Source organism: Pelodiscus sinensis, chromosome 5 (genome assembly GCF_049634645.1).
Source record: "Pelodiscus sinensis isolate JC-2024 chromosome 5, ASM4963464v1, whole genome shotgun sequence".
NCBI classification, from domain to species: Eukaryota; Metazoa; Chordata; order Testudines; family Trionychidae; genus Pelodiscus; species Pelodiscus sinensis.
This window is the reverse complement of record NC_134715.1, coordinates 84,911,420-84,937,624: the sequence shown is the minus strand read 5'-3', so window position 1 is coordinate 84,937,624 and position 26,205 is coordinate 84,911,420. Positions and strand designations below refer to the sequence as shown.

Below are 26,205 nucleotides of genomic sequence, written 5' to 3'. Positions count from 1 at the left end.
AAAGTGAAATTAGAAAAGTTACCAGAACCTTAGAAGCTACAAGAAGTAGAATTTCAAATGAGTTACATTTATTCAATTAAAAAATTGACAGTTAGTAATGGTCACATGAACACTAGGGAATTGTATCTACATTTCCTGACGTCAGTATGAGCGGCACTCGTTTTCTACATATACAAATCTAATGCCAGTTAGAAAATACAAAACCAAATCAAATCCCAAGACACTGTGAAATCAACACTGCTTAAAACCTCAAAATTTAATCCAATTGATATATTTTAAAAGAAATAATTTTTCCTCATTTAAAAAACCCAACTGCTTTCAAAGCAGTTACATTAAGACCATTCTCAAAAGTCTTTCATAGATAGTCATTCATTTTGATTGTCTATTAGTGCAGCACCTCTCAGTGTTCGCTGGAATCGCCATAGTAGGCAATACAGTATTTTGTTTATACACAGTGTTTTGGTTTTATTTTTTTCCTTTTTATTTATAGGTACAATTTCTCCGAATAACAGCATACCATGCTGGCAAAACCCATGCAGATGACAAAGCATGAAGCAAACAGAGCCTGTAAATTACTTGTTTATTAAAGAAAAAAAACAAGGAATGTAGTGTTAAAATCAGGATATTAAAAAGTCTCATGGACAAACATTTAATTTAAAAATCTCAAAATTGTTCTCATTTACTATGAGTCATTCAACATTTAACTTCAAATATAATGCATACAAAATTCTTTATCCCAATTATTTTCAAATAGCTTTTAACATCTTCCACTGGGGATGAGTAAAAAAAAGTCTCTCCCTTTCAGCCAAAAATAATAATTTCCCCAGTCATTCTCAAAGTGTATCTTGTTTCAAGAATGGTTTCAAATGGAGACACTTATGAATCTAACATGCATGTACTAACACTGCATGATGCCATAACACTTAAAATACACTCATAACTACATCTGGTTTCATCTGTAAGAATACTAGTTATTCTAGAATTGGTGACTGCAGTAGTCTACTAAAGGCCACAGCTGTAAACCCTCTACACATATTTTAATGCAAATTATAACCCCAGGGGCTGTTTAGAATGACTGAACAGGCTAATATGCCTCCTGATCATTTCTCTCACAGGCAGTTGTGCAACTTTCAAATAAAACTCTAACAGAAGCTAATATTTATGTAGATTTAGCCTCTCTCAAGGCCATATTAAAACAAAACAAACCATTTTTAGATGCCTTTTTAATCTCAGACTTAGAGCCTCAAAGGATCACCGCATTTAGAAACATTTTCCAGAAATGTCTCTTTTTGACAATTTTCTACATTCTGATTCCTTTGGGCTCCCTTTGAACTGTTCCATTGCCTAAAATAATTAACTGTTCTCCAAATGGTTCTTTTCAGTAAAGTGCTTCTCATTATTCCCAAAGACTTTTTAAAACTGTGCTACTTGAGTCTTGCAAGGGTTTCTCTTTTACCCATGAAAAATTGCTGGCATGGGCACTGCTGAGAACTAAGGACCCTATTCAGAAGCTATGGCAGCACTGACTAAAACTGGACTAACTTACATGCTTCCAGTTAGGGTGTACTGCTGAACTGGGGCCTATCCCTTGTAAGGATTTGGGATAATTAACTTTGATGTTGGTTGGCAGCAGGCATAATGTCTACAAAGATATTGATACACTGGAGCCATCGCACCAGGAGGTAAACTTTCCCATAAAATGGAAGGCATATGGAGAATTCTTACTATAATCTTTTCATATTTATATACAAATATATATTAAATATAATATAAAAATAGCTATATTTCTTTTCTCTCTGAAATTCTGAGGCTTTTCCTTGAGTTCTCACCCAAACCAGGCAAACTTAATTTTCTCATCAAAACTCTTAAGAAAATACAGCATGATATTTTACTTAACTGTACGTCACCAAGGCATTTAACCATAATGCAACATTTTCTCCTTCTGAGCCAACGTCCTCACTCCTGTCAGAGTCATTCTGCAATAGTACACATTATAGCATTTGCTGCTGTGATATCTAGGATGTCACAAACAACAGGTTTGCCAGACCAGCAAATAAGCTGGGCAGAAACAGGCTGATTGGATGAGAGAACAGATTGGGGCCCATTTTCTTCTCAGTGAAGTCAATGGAGTTTTGCAATTGACTTTAATAGGAGTAGAAGTAAGCTCATTTGGACACAAATCATTTAATAATCAGTGAAACAGAAGGAAAGCATCCACACCAATTGAGACAGTGAAATACTGTGTGCTTTCTCAGTTTTTTCTTCTAAACATTTGCCTGAATCGTGACAGAAGCTTTTCAAATGTATTTAATGATTCCCTCCACCCATTTCTCTTTATCAGCTAACAGGAAATCATAGCTTCGTTTTTGGATGACTTCTCCCTCTGAGCTTATGGAAGGCTTCTTCATAGAAATACAGAATGTTTCCTCTTAATCTTCTTCCAATAGCTACGTCAATTAAAAAATCCTCACACCTAGGTTAGGCTGCCTTTTTATTGTCTGATCTTCCACAGTATTTTTTTTGGTTGAAAGGGGGTTTGAGTGAATCTTATATTTAAAACCCTCAGCTGTCTGCTGGTTATGCTCTTTTTCTGTAACTGCAAATGTTTCAGCCTGTTAGCTAGTTTTACCACCATACTATAATTCTAAGAGTAATATTAAAGCTCTCCCAATTTTCTTTAGTGCTATTTTATTGTAATTAAGTCAAAACTTTTATCTACCAGGTCTATTTCCCACTAAAAGTCTTTATGGAATGGACCTCTGGTCAATGCAGCTTAAATTTTGGATACAGGCGGAACGGTATGGCAGGATTAAGCAAGGCAATTTGAAATAAAAAAAAATTCAATGCAGTTTTGCTTTTCTATAGCTTAAAAAATGTGTTTCTTACAATAGTACTGGTTCAGGGAATGACAGAAATCCCTTTAAAGAGCATAGAGATGGAAAGTTTCCTGGATATGTTTAATATTTGTACCTGTCCTGCTCCTTGTTGCAAGAGGCTTCCTACAGCAGAAACCAATCCAATTCTCTTTGGTTCTTTACCTCTTATGCCCACCTCCCTTTTCCAATGTGATTCTTCCAGGGTCCACTATTGATCTGCTGTTTTATCATTTGGAGCGTGGGGGCTATTCTGATGAAGAGATGACAGTGGAGAGGCAAGGCTAATTTTAGGAAGACGCCTCAAAAAAATAACTGAATCTAGTGCTCACTAAATTAGCTCTACCTTTAAGTCAGCTTTGTTCACCCAATAATACAATCAAACTGTTTCTATTATTTAATATTAAACCATAATTTAATTACATTCATACAGCTCTCCCTAATACTCTTAATTTAAATTCATCTTCTTGACTAAAAACATTCCCTCCTCAGTCTTAAATTTAATTAATTTTCTCTTAACTACCAAGTCTACTTTGGTAGTCTAGCTTGGTATTAACTCACTTTACTCTGCAGATGTAGTTTGTAGGAATTAGTACCATAGAAATCTACTGAACATTTAAAAATAGCAAATAATTTCTGTTGGAACTTTTTATTATCTTTAAGAAGTGAGGTTGCCTTCTGAAGTCTTAATTTAGTGGTATCCCTTACAAATCAATACTCAGTGTTAAACATGCAGTCCTAATCCCCTTTATTTTTCCATTAAATTCCAGTCAAAGTAAATTTGGATCTGATCTAATTAAAAAGTATCAGCTTACTAAAGAGCACAGCCCCTGCCTTTATATTTTATAGGTAAATCATTTAATATCAATTTCCATTTTACTGTTTGAGGGGGGAGCCACTCCTTTTAAAAATACTCATGACTCAGACAACTGTTAAAATACTTGTATACATGAACGAAATGAGATAAAGCTATGAAGTTGACACACCTTTTGTTGAGATTGCACTAAGACTTCAAAATTGTAAAATTGTAACAGATTCAAGACAACATAATTCAAGATGTTCAATGTTATCACCTGAATTAAAATCAAGGCACTATGGGTTTCTTGTTTTAAAATAACCCTGAATCAGTTCTGACTAAAGAAAGATCTAATTTTTAAAAGGAGAATAAAAAGATTCCAACATATTTTAACAAGTTACAATTCTCACCACAGAGGTGGTTAAAAAGTGCCTAAAATGTTAAGTGTAAATATATTGTTGTGCAAATTACTCCTATAACTGACACATTCTTGAAAATTACTTTCATGAGTTTTTTTAAACCTTTTACATAAATATTTCCAACTATGATCTATATCAAAAGATAGCATTGGGGAGTAAAATTCCAAACCATCAACAATAAAGCAGTGCAAATTCCTATTTTCAATCAAAAACAATGAATAATTGTGAAATAATGGATGATATTTCTGAAATCTGAATGTCTTGAACCCTGATGCGTGACCATCAGATAAAAGTTTCATCAATAATTTAACTCCAGAAAGTCCACTGACCAGCACACTATACCTCACTGAACAAACTGTGACATCGCAGACAAAGCACAAACAAGAGACTTGTGCCCACATTAAAGGTGAAAATTATGATGCATCATGTTGTAAACAAAAGGGCAAAAGAGGAAAATATTAGTCTGAGCATGGTGAGAATTTAGGGAAACATATTCAAAGCTACAAACAACAAGATTACATTTTCATGCATCATATAAAATATTTTTGCTCTCTCCTTTTATCCAGACATATACACATTATTTTACAACATCTGTACAATACAGAATCTGATTCCACACAATATTCTGAAAATATTTACTTGTCCCATAATAATCTGAAAAAAAAAATTAAATGTCTTTTGGACTGTATTTGTAGCATTATCTTGAGCAACCACATGTCAATGGTCACAACCGACAAACCTACAGGACTACTAAAAATACCAATTTTTAGTACCCTTTTCAGTTCACTGAAGCTTTGAGACTTGATCTGGACAAGTTATTATGTGGCAGCACATCCTTTAGAACACAAACATTGGGACAACTAAAACACTGTCAAAGTTGGCCATGTGCCTGTTATCTTTTGCTGTTTTGTACCTAAGGTACCTTCACAACATTCTGTAGTAGTTTCTTCTGCAAACAGATTCCCAGAAGTTAGAAGTAGACCTCAATACTGTACTTTATAAAGCCTTTGGACTTCTACCTCTACTATCATCAGTGCAATTGATTATGGAGCAGCCCCTCCCTGCTGTTTGCTTCTAGAAGAAGCGAATCCCCATGCTATTGTGGCTGAACTTTGGAAGGATCAGTTATGTTGTCAGTTCTATGTCGTGAGAGTTGTTGCTGCTGCTGCTGAGATTGATGCTGCTGGTGGTGTGATTGAGTAAAAGTGCTTTGTTGTAGTGGGAAAGCAGCAGAGAGAATAAGTTGAGTGGATTGATTTCCATGAAGTATCCTGGATGTCTAAAAAGAAATATAAGATTATTATTGCCCAATTATGAAAATGCAAGTCTAGTTACCTTTTTAAACTATCACATGTAGTTAAATATCAATAGGACCCTGAGTACTTTCACTTACAATTGTACAACATGAAGATTCATTCAGAATAAATCAACTAACTACAGAGTATTCATATCTGCAACATTTAAACATAAAGCAACTAATGGACCTCTGTAATGCCAGTAGCTAGGAGTACTATGGCAATAGAGGCAGAAATATGCAGCAACTGTAATTCAAGGCTTTATAAGAGCACATACCCCTAATGACCTGAGTACAGCTAATGCTGAGCTAAGAACCTAAGTTGCAATCTTAACATTCTTTTAATGGAATGCTCACACACATCCCTATTTAGGGATGCTATAAGAGATGTTCTTCCTTTCAAAGACAACACAATTTCAGATCTAAATAGTTTGGTGTCTAATTCAGTGGTTCCAAAGTTTCGGTTGTAACAGGTTGCCCGCTAATGGACTGGCAGCTGGTATGCCCTCTTTGCCCCATTCTCTAGGCCTTCTTGAGAGACCTATTCCAGTACATTGATTCTGCAATGTCACTGCTGCCTCTCCTTTTATTAGTTCATTCTACTTCACCTTTACCCTCTTCAATCTTTAATTTCTCTTACTTTTAATATACGTTTTCTTTTTTGCTCTTTATTTGCAGTCTGTTACCCCTTCCCTGCCCTTCTCTTTGCTCTCTGAGTTAATCTCTTCTCCCCTCGATGGTGGCTTCTCTCCTTACTCGTGAGAAAGCTATTTGCTACTCTGGCATCCTCTGGTATCTCCATGAGGCCCAGGCAATATGTGCTTCTGCAGCTACACAGAAACAGAGAAAAGACACTAAGGCTGGCATGATGCCCCTTGAGCCAGCTCTCACACCTTGTTAATTGTGGACCACCATGGAAACTGGAGGGAATATGAGGTTTACAAAAAGAGTCCTGCCCCTTTGTTTTACTTAGAATCAAATCATCATGTGTATGGTGAAATGAGGTGGACCTGGATGACAATTTTCCCTGTCATTGTTTCTCTCCTTTTTTCCATGCCCCACTCCTAGGCTACGTTTAGATTACATCCCTCTGTTGACAGAGGGATGTAAATGAGGCACTTCCAAAGTGTAAATGAAACGGGGATTTAAATATCCTGCACTTCATTTGCATAATCATGTCATTGAACTCTTTCAAAAAAGCTTGCCGTTTTTGAAAGAAAAACCGCATCTAGACAGAGGGATGTAATCTAGACATAGCCCTGGTGTGTACTCTAATGCTCCACAAATTTTTCAAACTGCAGTTCTTGTTTGTGAACTTGACAATAAACTGCAAGAGACTTTAAATAACATCTATGACAGAACCTCCTCTAGTGCACATCACTAAATCTGAGATTAACAAAGTTGCTTATTTAAACACACTCAGGCTCTTAATTTGCAGAATATGCTGAACCTGTTTACATCACTATCAAAATTTGTGCAATTTGACAGATTTCTTGCCAGGGCTGCATTACCTGTAAGAACTGCTGCGGATGCTGTGCCAGCTGAGCTTGAGACGACTGCTGAACTGTACTGAGCTGCTGTTGTTGCTCTTGCTGACTTTGTTGCTGCTGCTGTGTCATTGATAATGTCTGTGTCTGCTGCTGTTGTGCAGCAAAAGTGGGGTAGGCGGTCACCACCTGTCCCATAAACATAGTGCTTGGAACCATTACCGCTCCACATGCTACAGGGGCAGTGACTAATTTTGTGACAAGCTGCTGACCTTGAGAAAACCTGTTAAAGGAAAAAGACATCAAAAGCTCCTATCAGCTTCAGGTACACTGGCTGAACTTTCCTATATCAATTTGACTGGGTAAGTGCCAGTTTATCACTCACATGATCATTCAAAATAAACCTAGTTTTCATCTGCTTACTACAAACTAAGCAAATTCAGATGAAATGGGCTATATATTTCCCTTAAAACCCCACCACTCCACCAGTGCCTCAACACGGTAAGCTCTAATGGAGATAAAGGAGTATCTCTTTGCAAATTTAGTCTTCAGACTACAGAATGTGCAGTTTTATTGCACTAAGTAAAACTTCATGAAATTGCTGGCTTAACTTTTGTCTCCTTTTCCGTAAGATCTGATGTCTACTAAAGAATGGTGAGCTCTAGCAAAATCATCTGAATGAACATTGCACCTTTATTTTTACCTGATCTGTCTGTCCTGGGTGAAAGTAGTTACTGCAGCACTCTGGTTATTGTTTTGTGGTAAACTAGATGGAATCTGGAGCACATTTCCTGTTGTTGGCTGGGAAATCACCATAGTGTTATACAAGGGGGCAGAAAGTGTATTCTGTGATTGATTGGTAAGAGAAGTCTGTTGATTGTGTCCACTAAGTAGATTTTGCTGTGTATGCTAAGAAAGAAAAATACATAATATGTTAATTAAATACAGGTATAAAAATGTAAAAATAAATACTCTTTTCAAACTCAGAGAAGGTACAGCTTGCTTTTCAGGCATAAATAAAAATGTTGTACATTAATTGTTAATTATTGCACATTCTAATAAAAGTTCTTATATACTACTATATACTTTTAAACCACTGTACAAAATAATTAATCCATTCCTACAATACCTTTCGAAGTTATGTAAATACTTAATGATCCCAGTTTTTACAGCTAAACAAAAAAAGGTTAAATTATTTGCCCCAGACCACGCAGTGAGTTTTAGTGCCAGGATTAGAATTTAGGAGTTCCTTACTCATAGTTCCTCTTTCAAAGCTCTTAAAACCTTAGGACAACCGCACAAAAAGGAGAATGATAGGTCAGGCAGAATTACAGTTGTAAGCATGCTTAGTCTCTGGAAGTGTTGAGGCGATATGGGGAGGGAGAGAGAGAGAGCGAGCATGTCACTTTGCACTAGTTCAATCAGCTTTAGTGAGCTATATCTGGAGTAAAGGAAATACAGGGCACCAAGACAACAGGCTTTCAAGGATGCTAGAAATAAAAAACTAGGGATTTGACTATGTGAACAGGTAGGGGATGGAAATCTTTAGGGCTCCAGAACACCTGCATCTTGCTAGGGCTAAAGTTGAATTGAATCTTCACTAAAATGAAGAGACATCATTACTAAATTAGAGTTAAATATGTGTTTAAAGTATTCTCAGGTACTGCACCTGCTTTTATTGTCCTTTACCCAATTCTATGGCGTTATAAGTTACATTTTTAAACACGTTCCTCTGCTGAATGAAAAAGCCAAATGAAAAGGGAGAATAATTATCTAAAGCCTGCTCTCGAGGATGGGTCTTTCCAAAAGAACTAGTTGTTATTCACTGCTCATCATTTACATTTGATAATTTTTCTGTCAAGAGAAGACTGAAATCTAAGCCTTTTCCTGAAACAGAAAATTAAATGTATTTCAACCATCAACATTTAAGGCATGAACCTGTTTCTTGAACATTCAAAATTTCCATTGACTTCAGTGGAAATGTTCTCTATACAGAATCATTTCAGAATCAGACAGAACCATTATAGGTTTCACTTCTGGTACTATGTGATTATATTACCTAGTATTGGTACTTATGACAAACTTTACCTGTGTTGCTGTACTCTGCAAAGGCTGCTGCTGTATCATGTGCTGAGTACTAATATGCCCAGTGTTCATACCACCTTGAATTTGATTAGCCTGAACAACTTGACCTTGCATGTTTATTGGTGCAAGCTGCTGAATGCTAGAAGAATTTCCAGAAGTAAGTTGCACAGAACCAAAGTTTATTCCAGGAGTTGATTGCTGCAAAAACATCTTTAAGAAAATCCACAAATTAGTTTTCTTAAAACAAACTTATGATGGCTTGAACTATTACTAAAAATTCTTAATACAATATGTTTGAAAAACAATTCAAGATAGATATATTGATTAACTGTTGATACCAGAGGCTTTAAAAGAATATTATAATAAATGGATAATCATAATTAAAATCTCTTGCACCAGTTTTGTTCTGGTTTAACACCATTCAATATAATGTAAGTCTGGTGTGAAGAGAACTTGATCCCTAAATATTTAGCTTAAGGTTTGCATTTAAAAAGAAGTACAAAGACAATTGTACAAAATTTTGAAAAAGACAATATTAATTGGAAACTGTATTTCTTTTTCCAGCAGTTTAGGGAGGCAATGAAGGGAAAATAATCTTATAATGGATAGAGACAAATATTATACAGAATTTTTTCCCTGCAAAATGACAGTCTGTAGCAACAATCTCTAAGGTAGGGCATTCCCAATATTACCCATTTTAACTAAACTGGTGGAGTTCAGCACACAGAAAGTTAAGTCCTTACTAAAGTTAATCCAACTGCAACTAACCTGAAGCCCTTGACCATGGACCATTTGAAGCTGTTCTTGAATCTTACGCAACTCTTCTTGCTGCCGATGAATATTTGCCTCTATCATTCGTGTTCTTTGCTCCAACTGGTCCTTTAGGTGCTGCATGGCTCCCAATTGGGCTGAAAACTGAAACATAGGCTGCAGAGCCATGCATAGATTAACAGAGTTTAAATCAGAAACTGACAAATTTGACCTATAAATGGTAAATCATCCCTTCTTAGTAGCAATGGGAACCAAGCCCTATGGCATGTTGTCTACTTCTCTTGCATCCCCCTTATCAGTAATGGAACTGGTCTGTGCACACACACCCCATTACTGAACAGTTAGCTCAGCAGAGCAGCTTGGCCTGAAGGTGGAGCTGGGAGCATAACTGGGGATAGAGAAGGAACGGGGGCTCGAGATGGAGCTTGCCCAGAGGCAGATTTGGAATGAAGACAGAGCAGGGGGCAGATTGGAGCTGGGGGGGGGGGGGGAGTGGAGTGGAGCGGAGCAGTTGCTGGGGTTGGAGCTGGGCAGGAGGCAGAGTGAAGTTGCAGCTGGAGCTGGACTGGGGGTGAAGTGGGGTGGAATGGTACAGGTAGGGCTGCGCTGGGGGCAGAGTGGAGCTGTGGCTGGGATCAAAGCTAGTAGGGGATACAACAGGGTGGGGTGACACACTCTCTCCATCACCTGTGCAGAGTCTCACCTCCTCCAAATGTCTCCCTCCCCCGCAGAGAAGGCATGCCTGAGTTTGGGGACTGCTGTTCCAAGCACAACTGTGAAAACTTCTGGTATTAAATAGTAAATGCATGTGTCAAAGGACTCAGAATAACTCCTCAGCCAAAAACCCAAACATAAAACACTCAGACAGACAATTGTCCTGTTCTGAAGTCAACCTCTCAGGACAGAGCATGGAGCTGTCAGGACAGAGCATGGAGATCACAGAATCCTAGAGCTGGAAGAGACCTCAAGAGGTCATTGAGTTCAACCCTGTGCCCAAAGCAGGACCAATCCCAGATAAACTATCCAATGCAGGACTTAAAAACATGTAGGGATGGAGATTCCACTACCTCCCTTGGTAATCCTTTCCAGTGCCACCCTTCTAGTAAAACAGCTTTTCCTAATATCCAGCTGAGACCTCCCCAACTGCAACTTGAGAGTATTGTTCCTCATTCTGTCATTTGTCACCACTGAGAACAGCCGCTCTCCATCCTCTTTGGAACCCCCCTTCAGGTAGTTGAAGGCTGCTATCAAATCCTCCCTCACTCTTCTCTTCACTAGACTAAATAAGCCTAAATCCTTCAGTCTCTCCTTGTAAGTCAAGTATTCCAGACCCCTAAGTCCTTTTGGTTGCTCTCCGCTGGACTTACTCCAATACGTCCACATCCTTTCTGTAATGGGTGGCCCAGAATTGGACACAATATTCCAGATGTGGCCTCACCAGTCCCAAATAAAATAGAATAATCACTTCTCTAGATCTGCTGGCAATGCTCCTCCTAATGCAACCTATTATGCCATTAGCCTTCTTGGCTACAAGGGCACACTGTTGACTCATATCCAGCTTCTCATCCACTGTAATTCCCAGGTCTTAACCAGGACAAAAGCCATATAGGCTACTACAGTTCCCCACTGCCATGCCAGTACATTGTAAATCTCCCTCCTATCCATCTGAGCGTGCATTCAATGATAATCAGATTTTATTGCTGTTTTTAACTTTGAACAGTGACAATTTATGTCATTTGGACTTTTACAGATCTGGTAGCAAATAAGGTACTTTAATTTGTACTAAATGAACTGCAATGTCAATTACCTGAATCCAAAAAAACTGGTTAAAAATCAGTGGGAAAATTATTACACTCATTTTGTGAAAAATTTACCTTCATTAGGCATAAGAAAGAATGCAAGTAAAGATGACTTAAAATAAACTTCCAATACACAGTTCAGTTAATGAGAAAATCCTTCATCCCATATTCCTAAATGGAGTTATTTTTTGAAAGAGCATGTCAAATATACAAATCTAATCCATACCTGGGGCATGCCTGGCTGGATCTGTAAAGTTGCAGGCTGAGATATCATTGGCTGTGCTAATGGTTGTCCAACAGATTGGGCGTTTAAGGACTAAGATTTAAAAGCATACCATAATTATTCAACAGAACTTGTCTCACACTAAATATTATTAAAGTATTTAAGTGTCAATTCCAATATGGCACAACAGTAAATTTTGTTAAAACCCACTTTCACAGAACTAAAAGCCAACAGAAATGTTTCTATATTTATCTTAATATTTCAAAGGGATAATAGTTTTTAAGCAAGTGAATGTTCCCTGCGATGTCTGAAATCAAAATATTGCAGCACTATGAACTTGCAGATACAAGTGATGACATGGAGTATCTTTACAGAGAATATAAATAATAAAAGGAAACTGAAAATTTAAAATTTCAATAACTGCAAGGTAGTGTTAGTAATATTAGTAAAGATACTTATTTGTTTTCAAACATTTTAAAGTTGACAACATTATTTTATCCCTCTACTCAAACCATCTCAAACCAATAACAAACCTGCCTCAAACCCAGTCAACTAATAGCTCATAGCAGAGGGTACATAGTGGATTTTTTAATATAATCAGGGTTTCAGGAACTATTGCATAACTTTGTTATTGGAATGGATATATCTATTATAGGAAAAATTGAATGAGAATGGAAGCACAGATTTATGCCTCAAACTAGGGATAATAAATATCCGTTAACTGAATGGCCGATTAATATCATGAATTCTTATAGATTACTCGAGTATTCTATAGTCCCTGGGGGTGGGACCAGCAGCCAGTACGGGGCTCTGGCCCCACTCATGAAGAGTCTCCTGCCACTCGATGCTGCTGCCTCTGTATCAGAGACAGCAGTGTGGGGTGCCAGACAGGAGCTGGTCGGTGAGGGAAGCCAGTTTAAAAAACAGCTCCCCTCATGGACCGGCTGGCTGCCTGTTGCACCACGCCTCTGTATCAGAGGCAGCAGTATGAGATGGCAGCAGCCCCTGTCTAGGGTGGAGGGGTGTGATGTAGTGGGCAGGCAGTACACTCCTTTGGGGCAGGCATTCACTGGTTGCTGTGCTTGGGCTGTGGGTGACCCCTACTGGCCTGTGTCTGTAAGCACTGCCCAGCAGGGGGGACCGCCTGAGGTCACAGACAAAGACCCAACCGGTCCTACCTGTTGAGAGCAGAGAGTGAGCAAAGGAGGTGAGTGTTCGGGAGAAGGGTCAGTTTCGGCTGGAGGAAACCATGAAGGGGACAGACTAAGCAGAGGGTTGGGAGTTTGGGGGCCTAGGCACCCCATCCCAAGGGGTCTGAGGCATCCTGGCCCTGACTCCTGTAGCCACATCACGTCTATCTCGTGTTGTTCCCTGGAGAAGCAATAAACCCTCTCTATTTTACTGGTTGACGGAGTCTGTTTTGGCAGGATTGGGGGGAACCCCGACACGCCATTACAGGGGGACAGGCCTGAGCTCCTGGACCTGGTGCGTGCCTGAACTGAATTGTGCTACCTGCCTACCTGCCTCCTAATACACTTTAAATGCAGAGCTGCAGCAGGGGTAGGTCCCAGAACTAGCATGAGCCAGGTCTGAGCTGGGATGCTGGCTAGCCTGCTAAAAAATGTATTGGTGAAGGGATGGGATGTGTGTAGCCTATTGCATTAACCTATAAGCTTTTGCTTATCAGTTAATTGGTTAATCGACTACACTATTACATCCCTACTGCAAAAACTTGAATACAGGTGTGCATATTGTAACACGGTGGCTTAGTCCTCTAAGGGCTAAAGGACTGGACTTGCTCAAGGAAGCACACTTGAGCAAGGATCAGCTGATTCACCTATAAAAAGCAGCAGGAAGTTGCAGAGAGAGTTCTCAGGGAGAGCAGAATGCAGTACAGAGGCTGCCAGGAAGCAGCAGGCTCCATCAAAGAAACCTGGAACTCAGGGAGGGAGACTACTGGTAAGCAAGGCCTGGGAAGTGACTGGACAATAGGGTAAACTTATGAACCTGAGGAAGGACTTAAGCACTTTATTTTGAATGTTTATTAATTTAATAAACCAAATCCCAAGGATGCATGTCAATACACAAAAATGTTTGAGTGTTACTCAAGAAACCCTTTCTTTGAAAGTGGAGACTGAGGTTGGGAACTAAATTTCAGGGTCATCTGAAGGTCCTGAGGGGGTCATGGCGGGTTGCTACCCAATGACACACATGCTTAACTATCAGAGGGGTAGCCGTGTTAGTCTGGATCTGCAAAACCGACAAGGAGTCCTGTGGCACCTTAGAGACTAACTGATGTATTGGAGCATAAGCTCTAAGTCTGGTCTTGAAGTTTTTTTGCTGCAGGATGGTATATCGCAATATACCAATATAATATACGCCATCATGTGCCAGCAATGTCCCTCTGCTATATACATCGGCCAAACTGGACAGTCCCTACGCAAAAGAATAAATGGATACAAATCAGATATTAGGAATGGCAATATACAAAAACCTGTAGGAGAACACTTCAATCTTTCTGGACACACAGTAGCAGATTTAAAGGTAGCCATTCTGCAGCAAAAAAACTTCAAGACCGGACTTCAAAGAGAAACTGCTGAGCTACAGTTCATCTGCAAATTTGACATCATCAGTTTAGGATTAAACAAAGACTGTGAATGGCTAGCCAAGTACAAAAGCAGTTTCTCCTCTCTTGGTGTTCACACCTCCACATTAGCTGCTAGAATTGGGCATCACCCTCCCTGACTGAATTAACCTTGTTATCTCTAGCCTTATTCTAGTCTGCATATTTATACCTGCCTCTGGAAATTTCCACTACATGCATCTGACGAAGTGAGTCTTTGCCCACGAAAACTTATGCTCCAATACATCTGTTAGACTATAAGATGCCACAGGACTCTTTGTCGTTTATGCTTAACTATATGTAGGATCCCAACAAATTCAGATATATGAACAATACATCCTGGATCATGAAATGATACCTCCATAAAATCTGGCTACTGTTGGGAAGGAGAAGCTCCTACCAAGTGCTGGGCTCCAGATGCTAGTCCTAGCTGGGTTAAGGAAGGGTGGGATCCTCTTCCCTCGCAGGGGTTATTCTTGGTGATGGATCAGACCCACCTCAAGGAACCTCCCCAGCTGCAGGAAGATCCATGGCTGCTGGCTGGGAGCCCAGTTCTGAAGGCAGAAGTTGGAACATTCCCGGAGAGGAGTCTGACCTAGCCCCAGGAGCAGCCCCTGCAGGGGAAGAAGTCCCATTCCTTTCCAGCCCCACTAGGATTAGCAGCTGAAGTCAACAAATAGGAGACCCTGGTGGGGGCACCCCTATCTAGCCCCTTCCCAACTTCAGGTGCAATTCTCAGGGTTAAAGGGGCCTTGGACAGTCACCTACCCATAGGGCTGGCTCTGCCTCCTCGAAAAGTGACAACTCCTCTATATCCTGTGACCCTCAATTCTGCACTGCTGCTGACTGCGGCATTAGCTTTAGAGCTGGGTGGCCAGTTGGCAACTGCTGCTCTCTGGCTGTCCAGCTGTGAAGGCAGTGCTCCTGTCAACAACAGCACCATGACCCTCTTTTGGGTCAGGACCCTCATGAAATTTGAGACGTAAACCTCCAAAAATGTGAATGTGACCTTTTAAAAGCATTATGACTATGGAATTGACCAAAATGGACCATGAACTTCATAGGGTCCTAAATGTGCATGTGAATAGTCACACTTTGAACAGGGAAAGTTAAAAAACATGCATAAGAATTTGTGTTTGTAACCTTAATCATGCAATCTTGGTAATCAAGTACCCAGACTGAAAATGTTTTCACTTCTAGTTCAAAATCTATGCTTAAAGGAAAAAATGCAATTTACTGTAGATTTAAACATTTTCATTTACAAGTTAAATAAATGGATTGTACACAGAGAGTCTCTCTCCTCCCCTTACCTGACTACTAAGCGATGACCTCCTTGGTGCAGTCTTTTCATGACCAGATAAGTTTTGTCTTGGAGGAGTGTTAGTGTCTATTGTCATTTTTGTCGGCGTTGCTGCTGATTAATGTAAAAGTGAAAACACATTTTGTTAATAATATTAATGACAAGCCTGTTCCTGTAACTGATTACATCAAGTCAAAGAGGTTTGCCTGAGTGAATACTTCAGGCAAAATTTTCAAAGTACATTTGTATCAATTGTATAGGCCTGGTAGTAAGAAATAAAATTTTGTTTTATTATCAGATGTTTCAAGGGGGTGTCTACTGGGCAACATTTAAACTCAGAACTACATGGAAAACTTGGTACCCTCAGGCTGCTGCGCTACTATTAGTTAAGGCACTAAGGGGGGGGGGAGGGAGGATTTTCAATTCAGTGTTTCATTTAGAATTATTATTAATAAAATATTTTGAAAGTTTTAAAATGTATTATTTCAATAACACAGCAAAAAAGGACAGATCCAGTCTTTCATGATAAAGCAATTATGTTTTCAATGTTCAGCACTTACATGAAGGATCTGAGACTGCAGTATGCGATGATTTCCTTGAACTCCTGGAGGAAGCTGAAGGTGTACCGCTGTGATCAAATCTTTCCAAAGCTTCTTTGAGGCTGACCGTGTTTATATGATTATCAGACCCAGAGTCCTGACTCTGAAGGGGTACAAATAACAACGATTTTATTTGGTGATCAGTACATATATAACATATTTCAATTGGCAAACACAGGTTAGCAAATTAAACAAACATCTGGATCAATCAATCCTCTGACACACCAAATTGCAGAAAAGTTGTACCAGATAAAGAAAGGTGAGACAAAGCCATGAAAATTCAGAATACAAATATGCAGGCAAATGCTGCAACTCTGGGTCCTGCACCAATGCATCTGTGTTGCTACATCGACTTCCTTCCCCTTTCAGCAACATAACTCACTTTCTACTGCTGAATAAGCTATTCCACTTTTGGAGGAGCCAGAGGCCATTCAGGGATAGTTAGCTGCGCCACAAGCAGCAATTTCCACGAGGAAATTTGTCAGACTGCCATAGGAACACAACATGAGTGCCTGCCCCTGACTGATCTCTTTGAGGCTCAGTACTCTGAACACCTTCAGAGTCTCAACCCGAGGGCACTCATCCAGTAAGAATTCTGGTTGCTTCTGAGAAGCAGGTGAAGGCCATGTGATGGAGCTACTGCTGTCCCCTTCTGCTGATTTCCTATCTAACCCTCTCTTATCTGTTCCTTGTTTTTTCAGATGCAAGGGACTATATCAGCCTTTGTGTTTAAAACAAAGCAGTCCCAATACACTATTGTAATACATATAATAAACCTAAAAATAATAAAGAAGAACTCTAAGGTGAGTTACCTTGAAGTGAAGCAGTCACCTTCCTATATCTTCTTAGCTTAGGCATGAGATAATATTTTAAAGTTAAAAAGCATTATATTAGCTGTAGCAACAAAGAACAAAAACTTTCCTTCCTTCAGATTAAAAAATATAATAAAGTTATGAAGCTCACTTTATTTGCTGCTATCTCTGGAAGAGACTCTTCAATACCAAGTTCTCTTCGTCTTTCTGCTCGAACTTCTGCATAACTATAAAAGAACAAACCATATTTATTATATCTTGTTTAAATGTTTACAATAATGTCTTAAAGTGTAACTTCCTCTATCATGCTGTTATGCTCATGGAATAAAGGGGACAGATACTCAAGGAGGTTTCACAATGTCTTTGCAAATTAATACTAAATTTAAAACTAAATTTAAAACTAAGTGTTTAAAATCATCAGCAATACAGCTGTCAGTTAAGAGGACTTCTCTAAAATTAATAAAGACAATTGTTACCTTACTACAGTATGTGTACAGACAATAAACTCTGGCCTGGAATTCCACTGATGATAAGTAATATAGTAATGTGTTTGTAGCCAAATCCACTGCTGCCCCTTTGTCAGGAACCTGTAATAACATGACTTCCCTTTTCCATACTGCATTACTAGAAGATAAAAAAAAAAGAATAAGACTTCTTTGCTTTCACATTATGTGAATTCTGTGACACACTAGTAATTCAATTATTTATATTATTCACTAAATCTAAACTAAGAAATCTTCACCTGAATTTGATGGCCATTAGACAATAACTAAAAACAAGGTAAGAAAAAGAAACTTATTCCAGATACTAAACACAGTGGGAGGGAAGGTGTTGCAGTAATTTATTTTATAATGTTTTTCTGTTATAGAAGCCATGAATTTTGTAATTTCTTTATATTAAATGGCTGTGATATGAAATCACATCTCAGGTTCCTTTATATAAATGAAACAAACATTTTGCAACAGAAAACTGTGGTCTTAACACAGAAGAGTATCACTTGAGTATCACAGGATTTGCCCTCTCCACACAATTAAGTATAACAAGACTTTCACATAATTTACAGATGTTTAATTGAGTATGTTTTTTGCAGCAGTTTTGATATCTACTTACAGTGTTCATGACATTTTGCCAGATTTTCTAGGTCATCTACGTGATAGTAATCGTAGCCCGATGTCCCCAGAACTTCAAATGGTAAATAGCCTATTATTGGAGGTGCCCTAGTTAATACAGAAGTCAATGTTACTTTATTTTACATATAAAAATAAAATGCATCTCATTTTAGTTCATAATTATAATATGGTCTTGAAAATAAAATCCCAACTAAAATTATGAATAGTCAGTGCTGGTTAGTGTATTCTAAAGATTACAACCAGAATACTACTATGTACTACTTTTATAAAGAATAGCACCTGTGATCCAAGAATAGGAACTTCCATTCTAAACTATGTCTAGATGTGAATTCTTCATTGGGTTCTTCAACAGTGCACATTTCCTAAAACAAAAACAAAAAAAATCTCTCAAATCTGCTCTATTCTAATTTAAAAGCTCTTCTGAAATTCAGACTTATCCAAAGTAGGTAGATAAATCTTTAAGTTATTTCAGGCAGTTTTATTATTTATATGTATTTAAAGCATATTGAGTCGGAATCTGATCTCAGTTGCACTAGCTCAAAACTGGCATAACTCAATTGATTTCAATGAGTAATGCTGGTATGAGGTTAATATGAAACCCAATATTCATGACACTGGAACATGAATTGAAATTAGTGGCTTTTGGGGTTATTTTTCAAACTTCAGTGACCTTCAAAAAACTTCTGACATTGTCCTGCACATCGCTGACATTCATAGATGAAAGTAGAGTAGACCAGAAGTCTACATTGTTTGGGATCAAAAGTTTGTTTCTACTTTATTGGTAGAGTCCTATTACTGATAAATGCAGTACAGGCAGTCCCCGGGTTACATGGATCCGACTTACATCGGATCCCTACTTACAAACGGGGTGAGGCAACCCCGCACTAGCTGCTTCCCCCCAGCAGACCAGGGAGACGCGAAGCTAGCGCCCCCCCAGCAGACCAGGGAGACGCGGAGCAGCTTTTCTCAGCAGACACCTCAGCTTGAGAATAAAGGATTGAGGGAAGTAAGGTGTGGGAGAATAAAACTGAGCTCTGGAGAAATGTTTGGCTAGAGTTTCCCCTACAATATGTACCAGTTCCGACTTACATACAAATTCAACTTAAGAACAAACCTACAGTCCCTATATTGTACGTAACCCGGGGACTGCCTGTATACTATTTCTTGCTCTGATTTGTATATAATGCACATCTGTTCCGTCAACTAACCTGACATTTCTTATAATAAACTGCAGGAACTCTATGTGCAGACAAGTTAACCACTCGTTTTTCAGGTTCCATTGTAATTCTTTAGTAAAGTTGCTGCCAGAGGCCTCGAACCATAGATCATGTAAGATGGGTAGCTATTTTTGTTGGTTTTGGTTTGGGATCAGACAGAACTTGGTAAAGTCCCTATAATAAGCAAATAGCTACTCTGCACTTAAAAGCTAGCTTTCATCATGCATTTATAGTTGTGCAAAATGTTCCATGTTTACACAAAAAAGTTTTTCCCTCTGTCAATTAACAAGGCTGTCAGTTGGCTAAGGACTAACAGTTGGCTAATGTCTAATAAAATACCTACAGGAGTTGGCCCACTGTCACACTGCAGCAAAAACATCAACATACAAAAATACCACTTTTTGTCAGAAAACTTAATTTTTGGATACTCAATTATACACCATGCAAAGGGAGTCAAAATATGACCTTTCACGCTATTTTGCTTAACAAAATGGCTGTACTTCTCTTTTAAAATATCTGATATACTGATTACTTTAATGTCAAATAAAATAAATACTAGAACAAGTCCCTCTGCAACTCTGCTTAGGGAAGGGAAAATCCTGGCAGACATACTGTACTAATCCAAAGTTAAATCATTTTAACTGTTAACTAATAATTCTGCAATAGTTCTGCAATACACTTAGTATTCATGGAAATTTCAAATGAAGTTGGTCAACACTTAACTCATATGTTGTGTTAAACGTGTAAGGCAAAAATATATTTCACAAAAAAGGTTAATGACAGCTTTCAGTAGCAATATGTAAAGCAGCATAGTCACTCACATTGAAAGTTTCATGATCTGAGCACACAAGATTTACCAATTGTAGTGAACATTTGTTTTCACTAGTGTGGAGGAAAATTCCAAACATACCTTGATAAACTGAGGTGTAGCTAACCTAACTGTAGTGACAAAGCAAATTCTGTCTTCATAGGAAGGCCGATGGGACCGCTGGATAGTTCCTTCATATCCGTTGTGTGCGGAGCTGGAGACTGAAGATGATGGGATAGGTAGAAGATGGAAAGGAGATCGAGTTAGGCTATGGTTAAGCTGGAGATCTTACAGCAGCACAGCTGCACTGATACAGCGGCGCCACTGTAACCTCTAATGCATTTCTACACTAAGCTGATGGGAGAGAGGTCTCTTGTAGATGTAATTAATCCATTCCCAATGAGAGGCAGTAGCTATGTTGGCAGGAGAAGCTCTCCCATATAGGGCTGACCATGCTGGCACTTTGGTCAGGGTAACTTATGCTGCTCAAGGAAGCGGCTAATATTCAAATTTAGTGTCAGAAGTTATACCGACCTAAGAGGTAGTGCAGATCTAACCTTAAGTTACAAAATGTGCAAGGAGGCACAAAGTTGTCAAAACCCTCAACATTGAGCTACTATAAGATATTATACATTTACTATGAATGATGAGTAATGTTACATTTAAATATACATATGATTGAATAGTACTAGTCATACCCAAGTAAGGGACTTCTCTAACAACTAAAATTAGAGTCCAGCTCCTTCAGTACAGACATGGACATCAGATGGCTTTAGGAAACCAACCAAAGCTATAGCGTTGCTTCTGAATATCTATTTTAATTGGACAGATTATTTTTAGACTATCGGTTAACAAATGGTTTTATATTTCTTGGTTTTTTATCTGGTTTTGCCATTTTTAACCCCCAATGAAATTGTGAGGAAAGTATTGCAATAACCTTTTTCTCTTGAATCCTGAGGCAAGGCTTTCTTTTCTAGGCTTTGCATAGCTCAAGATAACATCACCCAGTTTATTAATCGAGCAACTTAGTGGCCAACTGTTCCTCCCACATTAGGTGGGCAATAATTTTTATGGGGGTTGGCCACACCAAGACTTTTCTATGGAGGGGTTATGGGGTCTGGGACAGAGGTTGGGTGCAGAAGAGAGCCCAGGGTAGAGGTTTGGGGTGCAAGAGAGGGAGTGGGGTCTGAGAGCGAGTTTGGGTGAAAGAGAGGACTGGAGTTCAAGGTCTGGTAGGAGGTATGGATGTATGAGAGGATTCTGGCCTGGAAGAAGGATGTAAGAAGAAGTGGAAGGTCTGAGTGGGAGTTGTGACACGGGGTAGGGGAGGAGGGTACAGAGGGTTTGGTTGCGACCTGGGCCAAGAGATTGGGGTCCAGGTCAGGATATGGATGCAGGAGAAAGATTTTGGCCTGGAGAGGGGGCATAAGTGGGGGTGCAGAATCTGGGTGGGAATTGGGGAGAGGGAAAGGCTGCTGTGCCAGAGGCAGGCTGTGGCTGGGAGATGCTAACCTAAGCAGCTCTGGCGAGCACAGTATCGGATAAGACTTCCTCCCCCACAGCAGCCCCAGGCTGCTGGTTGACTGTGCACGTGGCTCTCTGTGCTGCAGGGAGAGGCTTTGTGTGCTTTTGAATTGAGGGTGAGGTCAGGTCGATGGGGTTATATATATAGAGCACCATACCAGCGCCACTCCAGGGGGCTCCACAGCTGTCCTGATGGGTAATAATTAGGTAAAAATCTTGTGATAGCCGTGCACGTGGCGCATGTACAGGCAGTCCCCGGGTTACGTACAAGATAGGGACTGTAGGTTTGTTCTTAAGTTGAATCTGTATGTAAGTCGGAACTGGCGTCCAGATTCAGCCGCTGCTGAAACTGACCGCCAGTTCTGACTTACATACAGATTCAACTTAAGAACCCCAAGCTTCCCCAAGTCAGCTACTGCTGAAACTGATCAGCTGCTGATTCCAGGAAGCCTGGGGCAGAGCAACTCTGCCTCGGGCTTCCTGTAGTCAGTGCTGGTCAGTTTCAGCAGCGGCTGACTTGGGGACGCCTGGGGCAGAGCAGCTGGGGTGCTGCTGGGTTGCTCCAGTAGCACCGCTCCTCGGCGCTACTGGACCAACCCAGCAGCACCCCAGCTGCTCTGCCCCAGGCGTCCTGATTCAGCCACTGCTGAAACTGACCAGCAGCGGCTGAATCAGGACCTGGGGCAGAGCAGCTGGGGTGCTGCCGGGTTGGTCCAGTAGTGCCCAGAGCGGCGCTGCAGGACCAATCGGCAGCGCCCCAGCTGCTCTGCCCCAGGGTCCAAAACGAAAGCCTGGTCTGCTGGGGGGGGGGCACACTAGCTGCGCCCCCACCCCCAGCAGACCAGGGACACGGGGAGCAGAGCCGCAGCGGCAGCGGGGTGCCACGCCTCTGAGGCTTTGCTCTGGCAAAGTCTCAGAGGCACGGGACCCCGCCGCTGCTGCGGCTTCAGTCCCGGTGCCTGTGGTCTGCTGGGGACGGTCCAGACCACAGGCACTGGGACTGAAGCGGCAGCAGCGGCGGTTCCCCGCGCTTCTGAGGCTTTGCTCTGGCAAAGCCTCAGAAGCGCGGGAACCTGCCCAGTGCCCCTGGTCAGACGGTCTCCAGCAGACCAGGGGCACTGGAGCAGCTTACGAACGGGGCTTTCTCGCCCCGGAGCTCGCAGGTAGCAATCCGCCATCTCGACCTCCGGGGCGAGAAAGCCCCGTTCGTAAGTGCGGATCCAACATAAGTCGGATCCGCGTAAGTCGGGGACTGCCTGTACACACCTAACTGGAACTGAATGAGAAACCACTTGAAGAAGGATTGATAAATTCTATAGCATACAGGACTTTTCTATCTCTTGTACTGTGTTCTAAATGCAGAGCATTTGTAACATCGTATTTGCTTTTAAAGTGTATAACAATTTAAGCAGCAGCAGCATTTATTTTTTGAAAGCTCAATTGATCTTTCCTGATATCATATAAAGATTGTTGTGATTTTATTCTGAGTGTTATATGATAGATAACTCTTCATTAAAACCCAGGACTGAGAGTAAGGTGGCATGTTCTATTCTGAAGCCAATGACAGCGGCAGGTATTCAGTGACTTTAAAAAACTCAAATTAATTGTGAAGTACCTAAATATGGATTAAGGCCCTTAAAAATACTGGACTAAATTTCTCCTTATCTCAGGTCTTCTCTAGTGTAAAATGGTTCTTAAATGTTATATAAGCATTAACTCTCTTTATTGGAAGACATGTCAGAGGGGTAGCTATGCTAGTCGGTAACTTAAAAAAAAAAAACTTTAAAAATGAGTTGTGTATATATAATATCATGAGCTTTAGTGAGCACAATCTACTTCTTCAGATGAGTGGAGCAAAACACTCTTCACTTTTGTTCCACTCATCTGGAGAAATGGGTTGTGCCTATGAAAGCTCATTATACTATATATTTGGTTAATCTCTGTGGTGGAGTCAGAGAGTTGCAAGGTACTATTTTATTTTACTTTCATCTACTCAAACATTACTGTCTACAACACAATGCCAAATATAAAGTAGTATTTTTTTCCTGTTAAGTACTTTACAACCTGTATGATGGTCCAGCATCTTTAAAAAATAAATACAAATATCACAAATGATTCTTAATCTGTAAACTTTTGGAAAATGCCTTTAATTATGGCCACATCTCAGTGAAGTATTTCTTACCATTATTCAAAGACTTGAAATTTCCTATAAACCTTACATATTCATATGTAGGTGGTTCTTTTGGGTCTATTGTTCCTCGCAGCATATGGCAACAAAATTCTAGTTGATTTTTTGCTGAAACAATATAATGAAAAGGCGGTTTATGTGAGAAAGCATACATCAGAGATTTTAGATAAAAGCAATAATAATTAGAATACATATTTCATAAAAGACAAAATAGGGGAGGTAATGTTTTTATTGGGCCAACCTCTGATAATAGAAGCTACAAACTTCTGAGATACACAGAGAGTGAAAAAAATTCAGTCTCTGAACTAAATACAAGTTGGGATAGATTGTTATTTAACAGCAAGCACTCAGATTAAAAGATTGTTAAACAAATTAACGTAATGATCCAGTGTTTGTTTCATCAATGGGGAGTGGAGGAGGGACCATTAATTTCTTTAATGAAAAAAATACAATGAAATTCTCAACAATTATTATAATCATCACAGACTTCCTACCACCAAAAGGACAGTGTGACCAAACCAGCAGACAAAGGGGAAGGAATAGTCATCATGTTTAATGATTACAGTGTCAATGAGGCCAGCTTACTATTTAACAGCAAGCAGCTTGTCTAAACAATAGGAAGAGCCATTAGTACTAGCATGGCTCCCCAATATACCAATCTTCTCATGGGCCCATTCAAAGAAGAGTATCTGAAAAAAATGGATGACAAAACAAACAATATACCGGAGACACAGATATATCAATGATATTTTCATTCTCTGGTCAGAAGACCCAAACTCACCCATAATTTTCACCATGACGTCAACAAGGACTTCCCATCGATCAAACTAACTCTAAAGCACTTCCACACCAACATCAGCTTCTTGGACACCAGGGTCAGATTCAACAATGGAATCCTATTAACAGCTATCCACAAGAAACCCACCACATTTATCTCCAAAGATCTAGAAACAACTCTAGACTCACCAAAAAATGTGTTATTTACTGCTAGGTGCTCAGATACCACAGACCTTGCTCTAAAGAGAAAGGTGGCAATACCTACCTAAATACACTTAAAACTGCCTTCATTAAACAGCGACACACTATCAGATAAGTAAATCACATCAAAGAGTCATTCAAATCCCCCAAGAGAACCTGATTCAATACAACAAAAAAAACAACCGAACAAAAACATACCCAGTGACCACACACACTAGCTCTCACCTACCACACTCTCCCATGAGAATGAGAAGGGGGTACTATCCAGGCAATTACATTTCTAGTTGCTAGGGACAATATCCTGAACAAAATCTTTCCAGAACACTCACTTCTGACCTTCAAACAATCCCCCAATTTCATCAAACTCATCATCTGAAGCAAGCTCCACACAAACCTGGAGACACCACTTCAAACTGGCACCAGACTGCCAGAATAATGGATGCAGAACCTTGAAACATAGCACTTCTACAATGATCAACACCTCCCCACAATGTAATTTTCAAAATTCATGGAACAAACATGCTTATCACAAACATTAGGTACACCATGATCACACGTCTCAATAATAACTTTGTAGGTGAAACCAGATATCACTATGATCTCAATATGAACTCGCACAGAAAAAAGATATATATAAAAATAAAATTATTACCTGTGTGCAAATACTTTTCACAAAGTATTCAGTCCCTATCTTATCTTCAACACTCATCCTCAACAGAAACCTGCATAGCACCTTCAAAACCGAGCCTGGGAAGTTAAATTCATAAATCTGCTAGAAACCAAAAACTATGGCTGCAATATGGACGCTAAAGGGCTCATTACAACAATTTGTATCACACCTCAGCACCTGCTCTCCCTAATCACCTTTTTCATACCTGCTATGCATAAAAATATCTCCACAATTGCAGATTTCTTTTTAAGTGGCTTCCTACAACATGCCTTATCCCTTTCCATTATGCTTAGCAATCTGTCCCAACTTGTACAGTAAACTCCAATAGTCCGGCACCCAATTGTCCGGCACTCCCGATAGCCCGGCATCAAAATGGCAAGCGCTCCTGATGGAACCGGGACGGAACCTGGAACTGCTCAAGTCAGCCACTCTCACGTGTGTTACAGCAGGGAGCGGAGGTGTTTGGCTCTGGGAAAGGGGAGGGGAGAGGAGGGAGATTGGGTTACGCACAGCGCCTCCGGGACCCGAGCATAAGGTTGGGGGGGAGGGGAGGAGCGGGATCGGGTTACAGCAAGGAGGGGAGATGTTTGGCTCTGGGGAAGTGGAGGG

The 26,205-nt window shown here is 39.9% G+C and overlaps 1 protein-coding gene across 5 annotated transcripts in view; it reads right to left on the bottom strand.

Moving 5' to 3' along the window:
* Nucleotides 1–566: 566 nt before the first annotated feature.
* CLOCK (clock circadian regulator) overlaps nucleotides 567–26,205 on the bottom strand; it is a 103,213-nt gene continuing 77,574 nt past the window's right edge. For 4 of the 5 annotated variants that reach the window (XM_025179943.2, XM_006113487.4, XM_075930395.1 and 1 more), the window contains 14 exons: nucleotides 23,943–24,056; nucleotides 20,339–20,457; nucleotides 18,491–18,573; nucleotides 18,192–18,298; nucleotides 17,558–17,705; nucleotides 17,233–17,308; nucleotides 16,231–16,372; nucleotides 15,681–15,784; nucleotides 11,751–11,840; nucleotides 9,723–9,881; nucleotides 8,958–9,164; nucleotides 7,573–7,778; nucleotides 6,894–7,152; nucleotides 567–5,367 (listed from right to left, as the gene is read on the bottom strand). In XM_025179943.2, the coding sequence (XP_025035728.1) occupies nucleotides 5,185–5,367; nucleotides 6,894–7,152; nucleotides 7,573–7,778; nucleotides 8,958–9,164; nucleotides 9,723–9,881; nucleotides 11,751–11,840; nucleotides 15,681–15,784; nucleotides 16,231–16,372; nucleotides 17,233–17,308; nucleotides 17,558–17,705; nucleotides 18,192–18,298; nucleotides 18,491–18,573; nucleotides 20,339–20,457; nucleotides 23,943–24,056 (1,997 nt within the window). In that variant the 3' untranslated portion in view covers nucleotides 567–5,184. The remainder of the gene's footprint in view (nucleotides 5,368–6,893; nucleotides 7,153–7,572; nucleotides 7,779–8,957; nucleotides 9,165–9,722; nucleotides 9,882–11,750; nucleotides 11,841–15,680; nucleotides 15,785–16,230; nucleotides 16,373–17,232; nucleotides 17,309–17,557; nucleotides 17,706–18,191; nucleotides 18,299–18,490; nucleotides 18,574–20,338; nucleotides 20,458–23,942; nucleotides 24,057–26,205) is intronic. The other variant, XM_006113488.4, reaches the window with a different exon arrangement.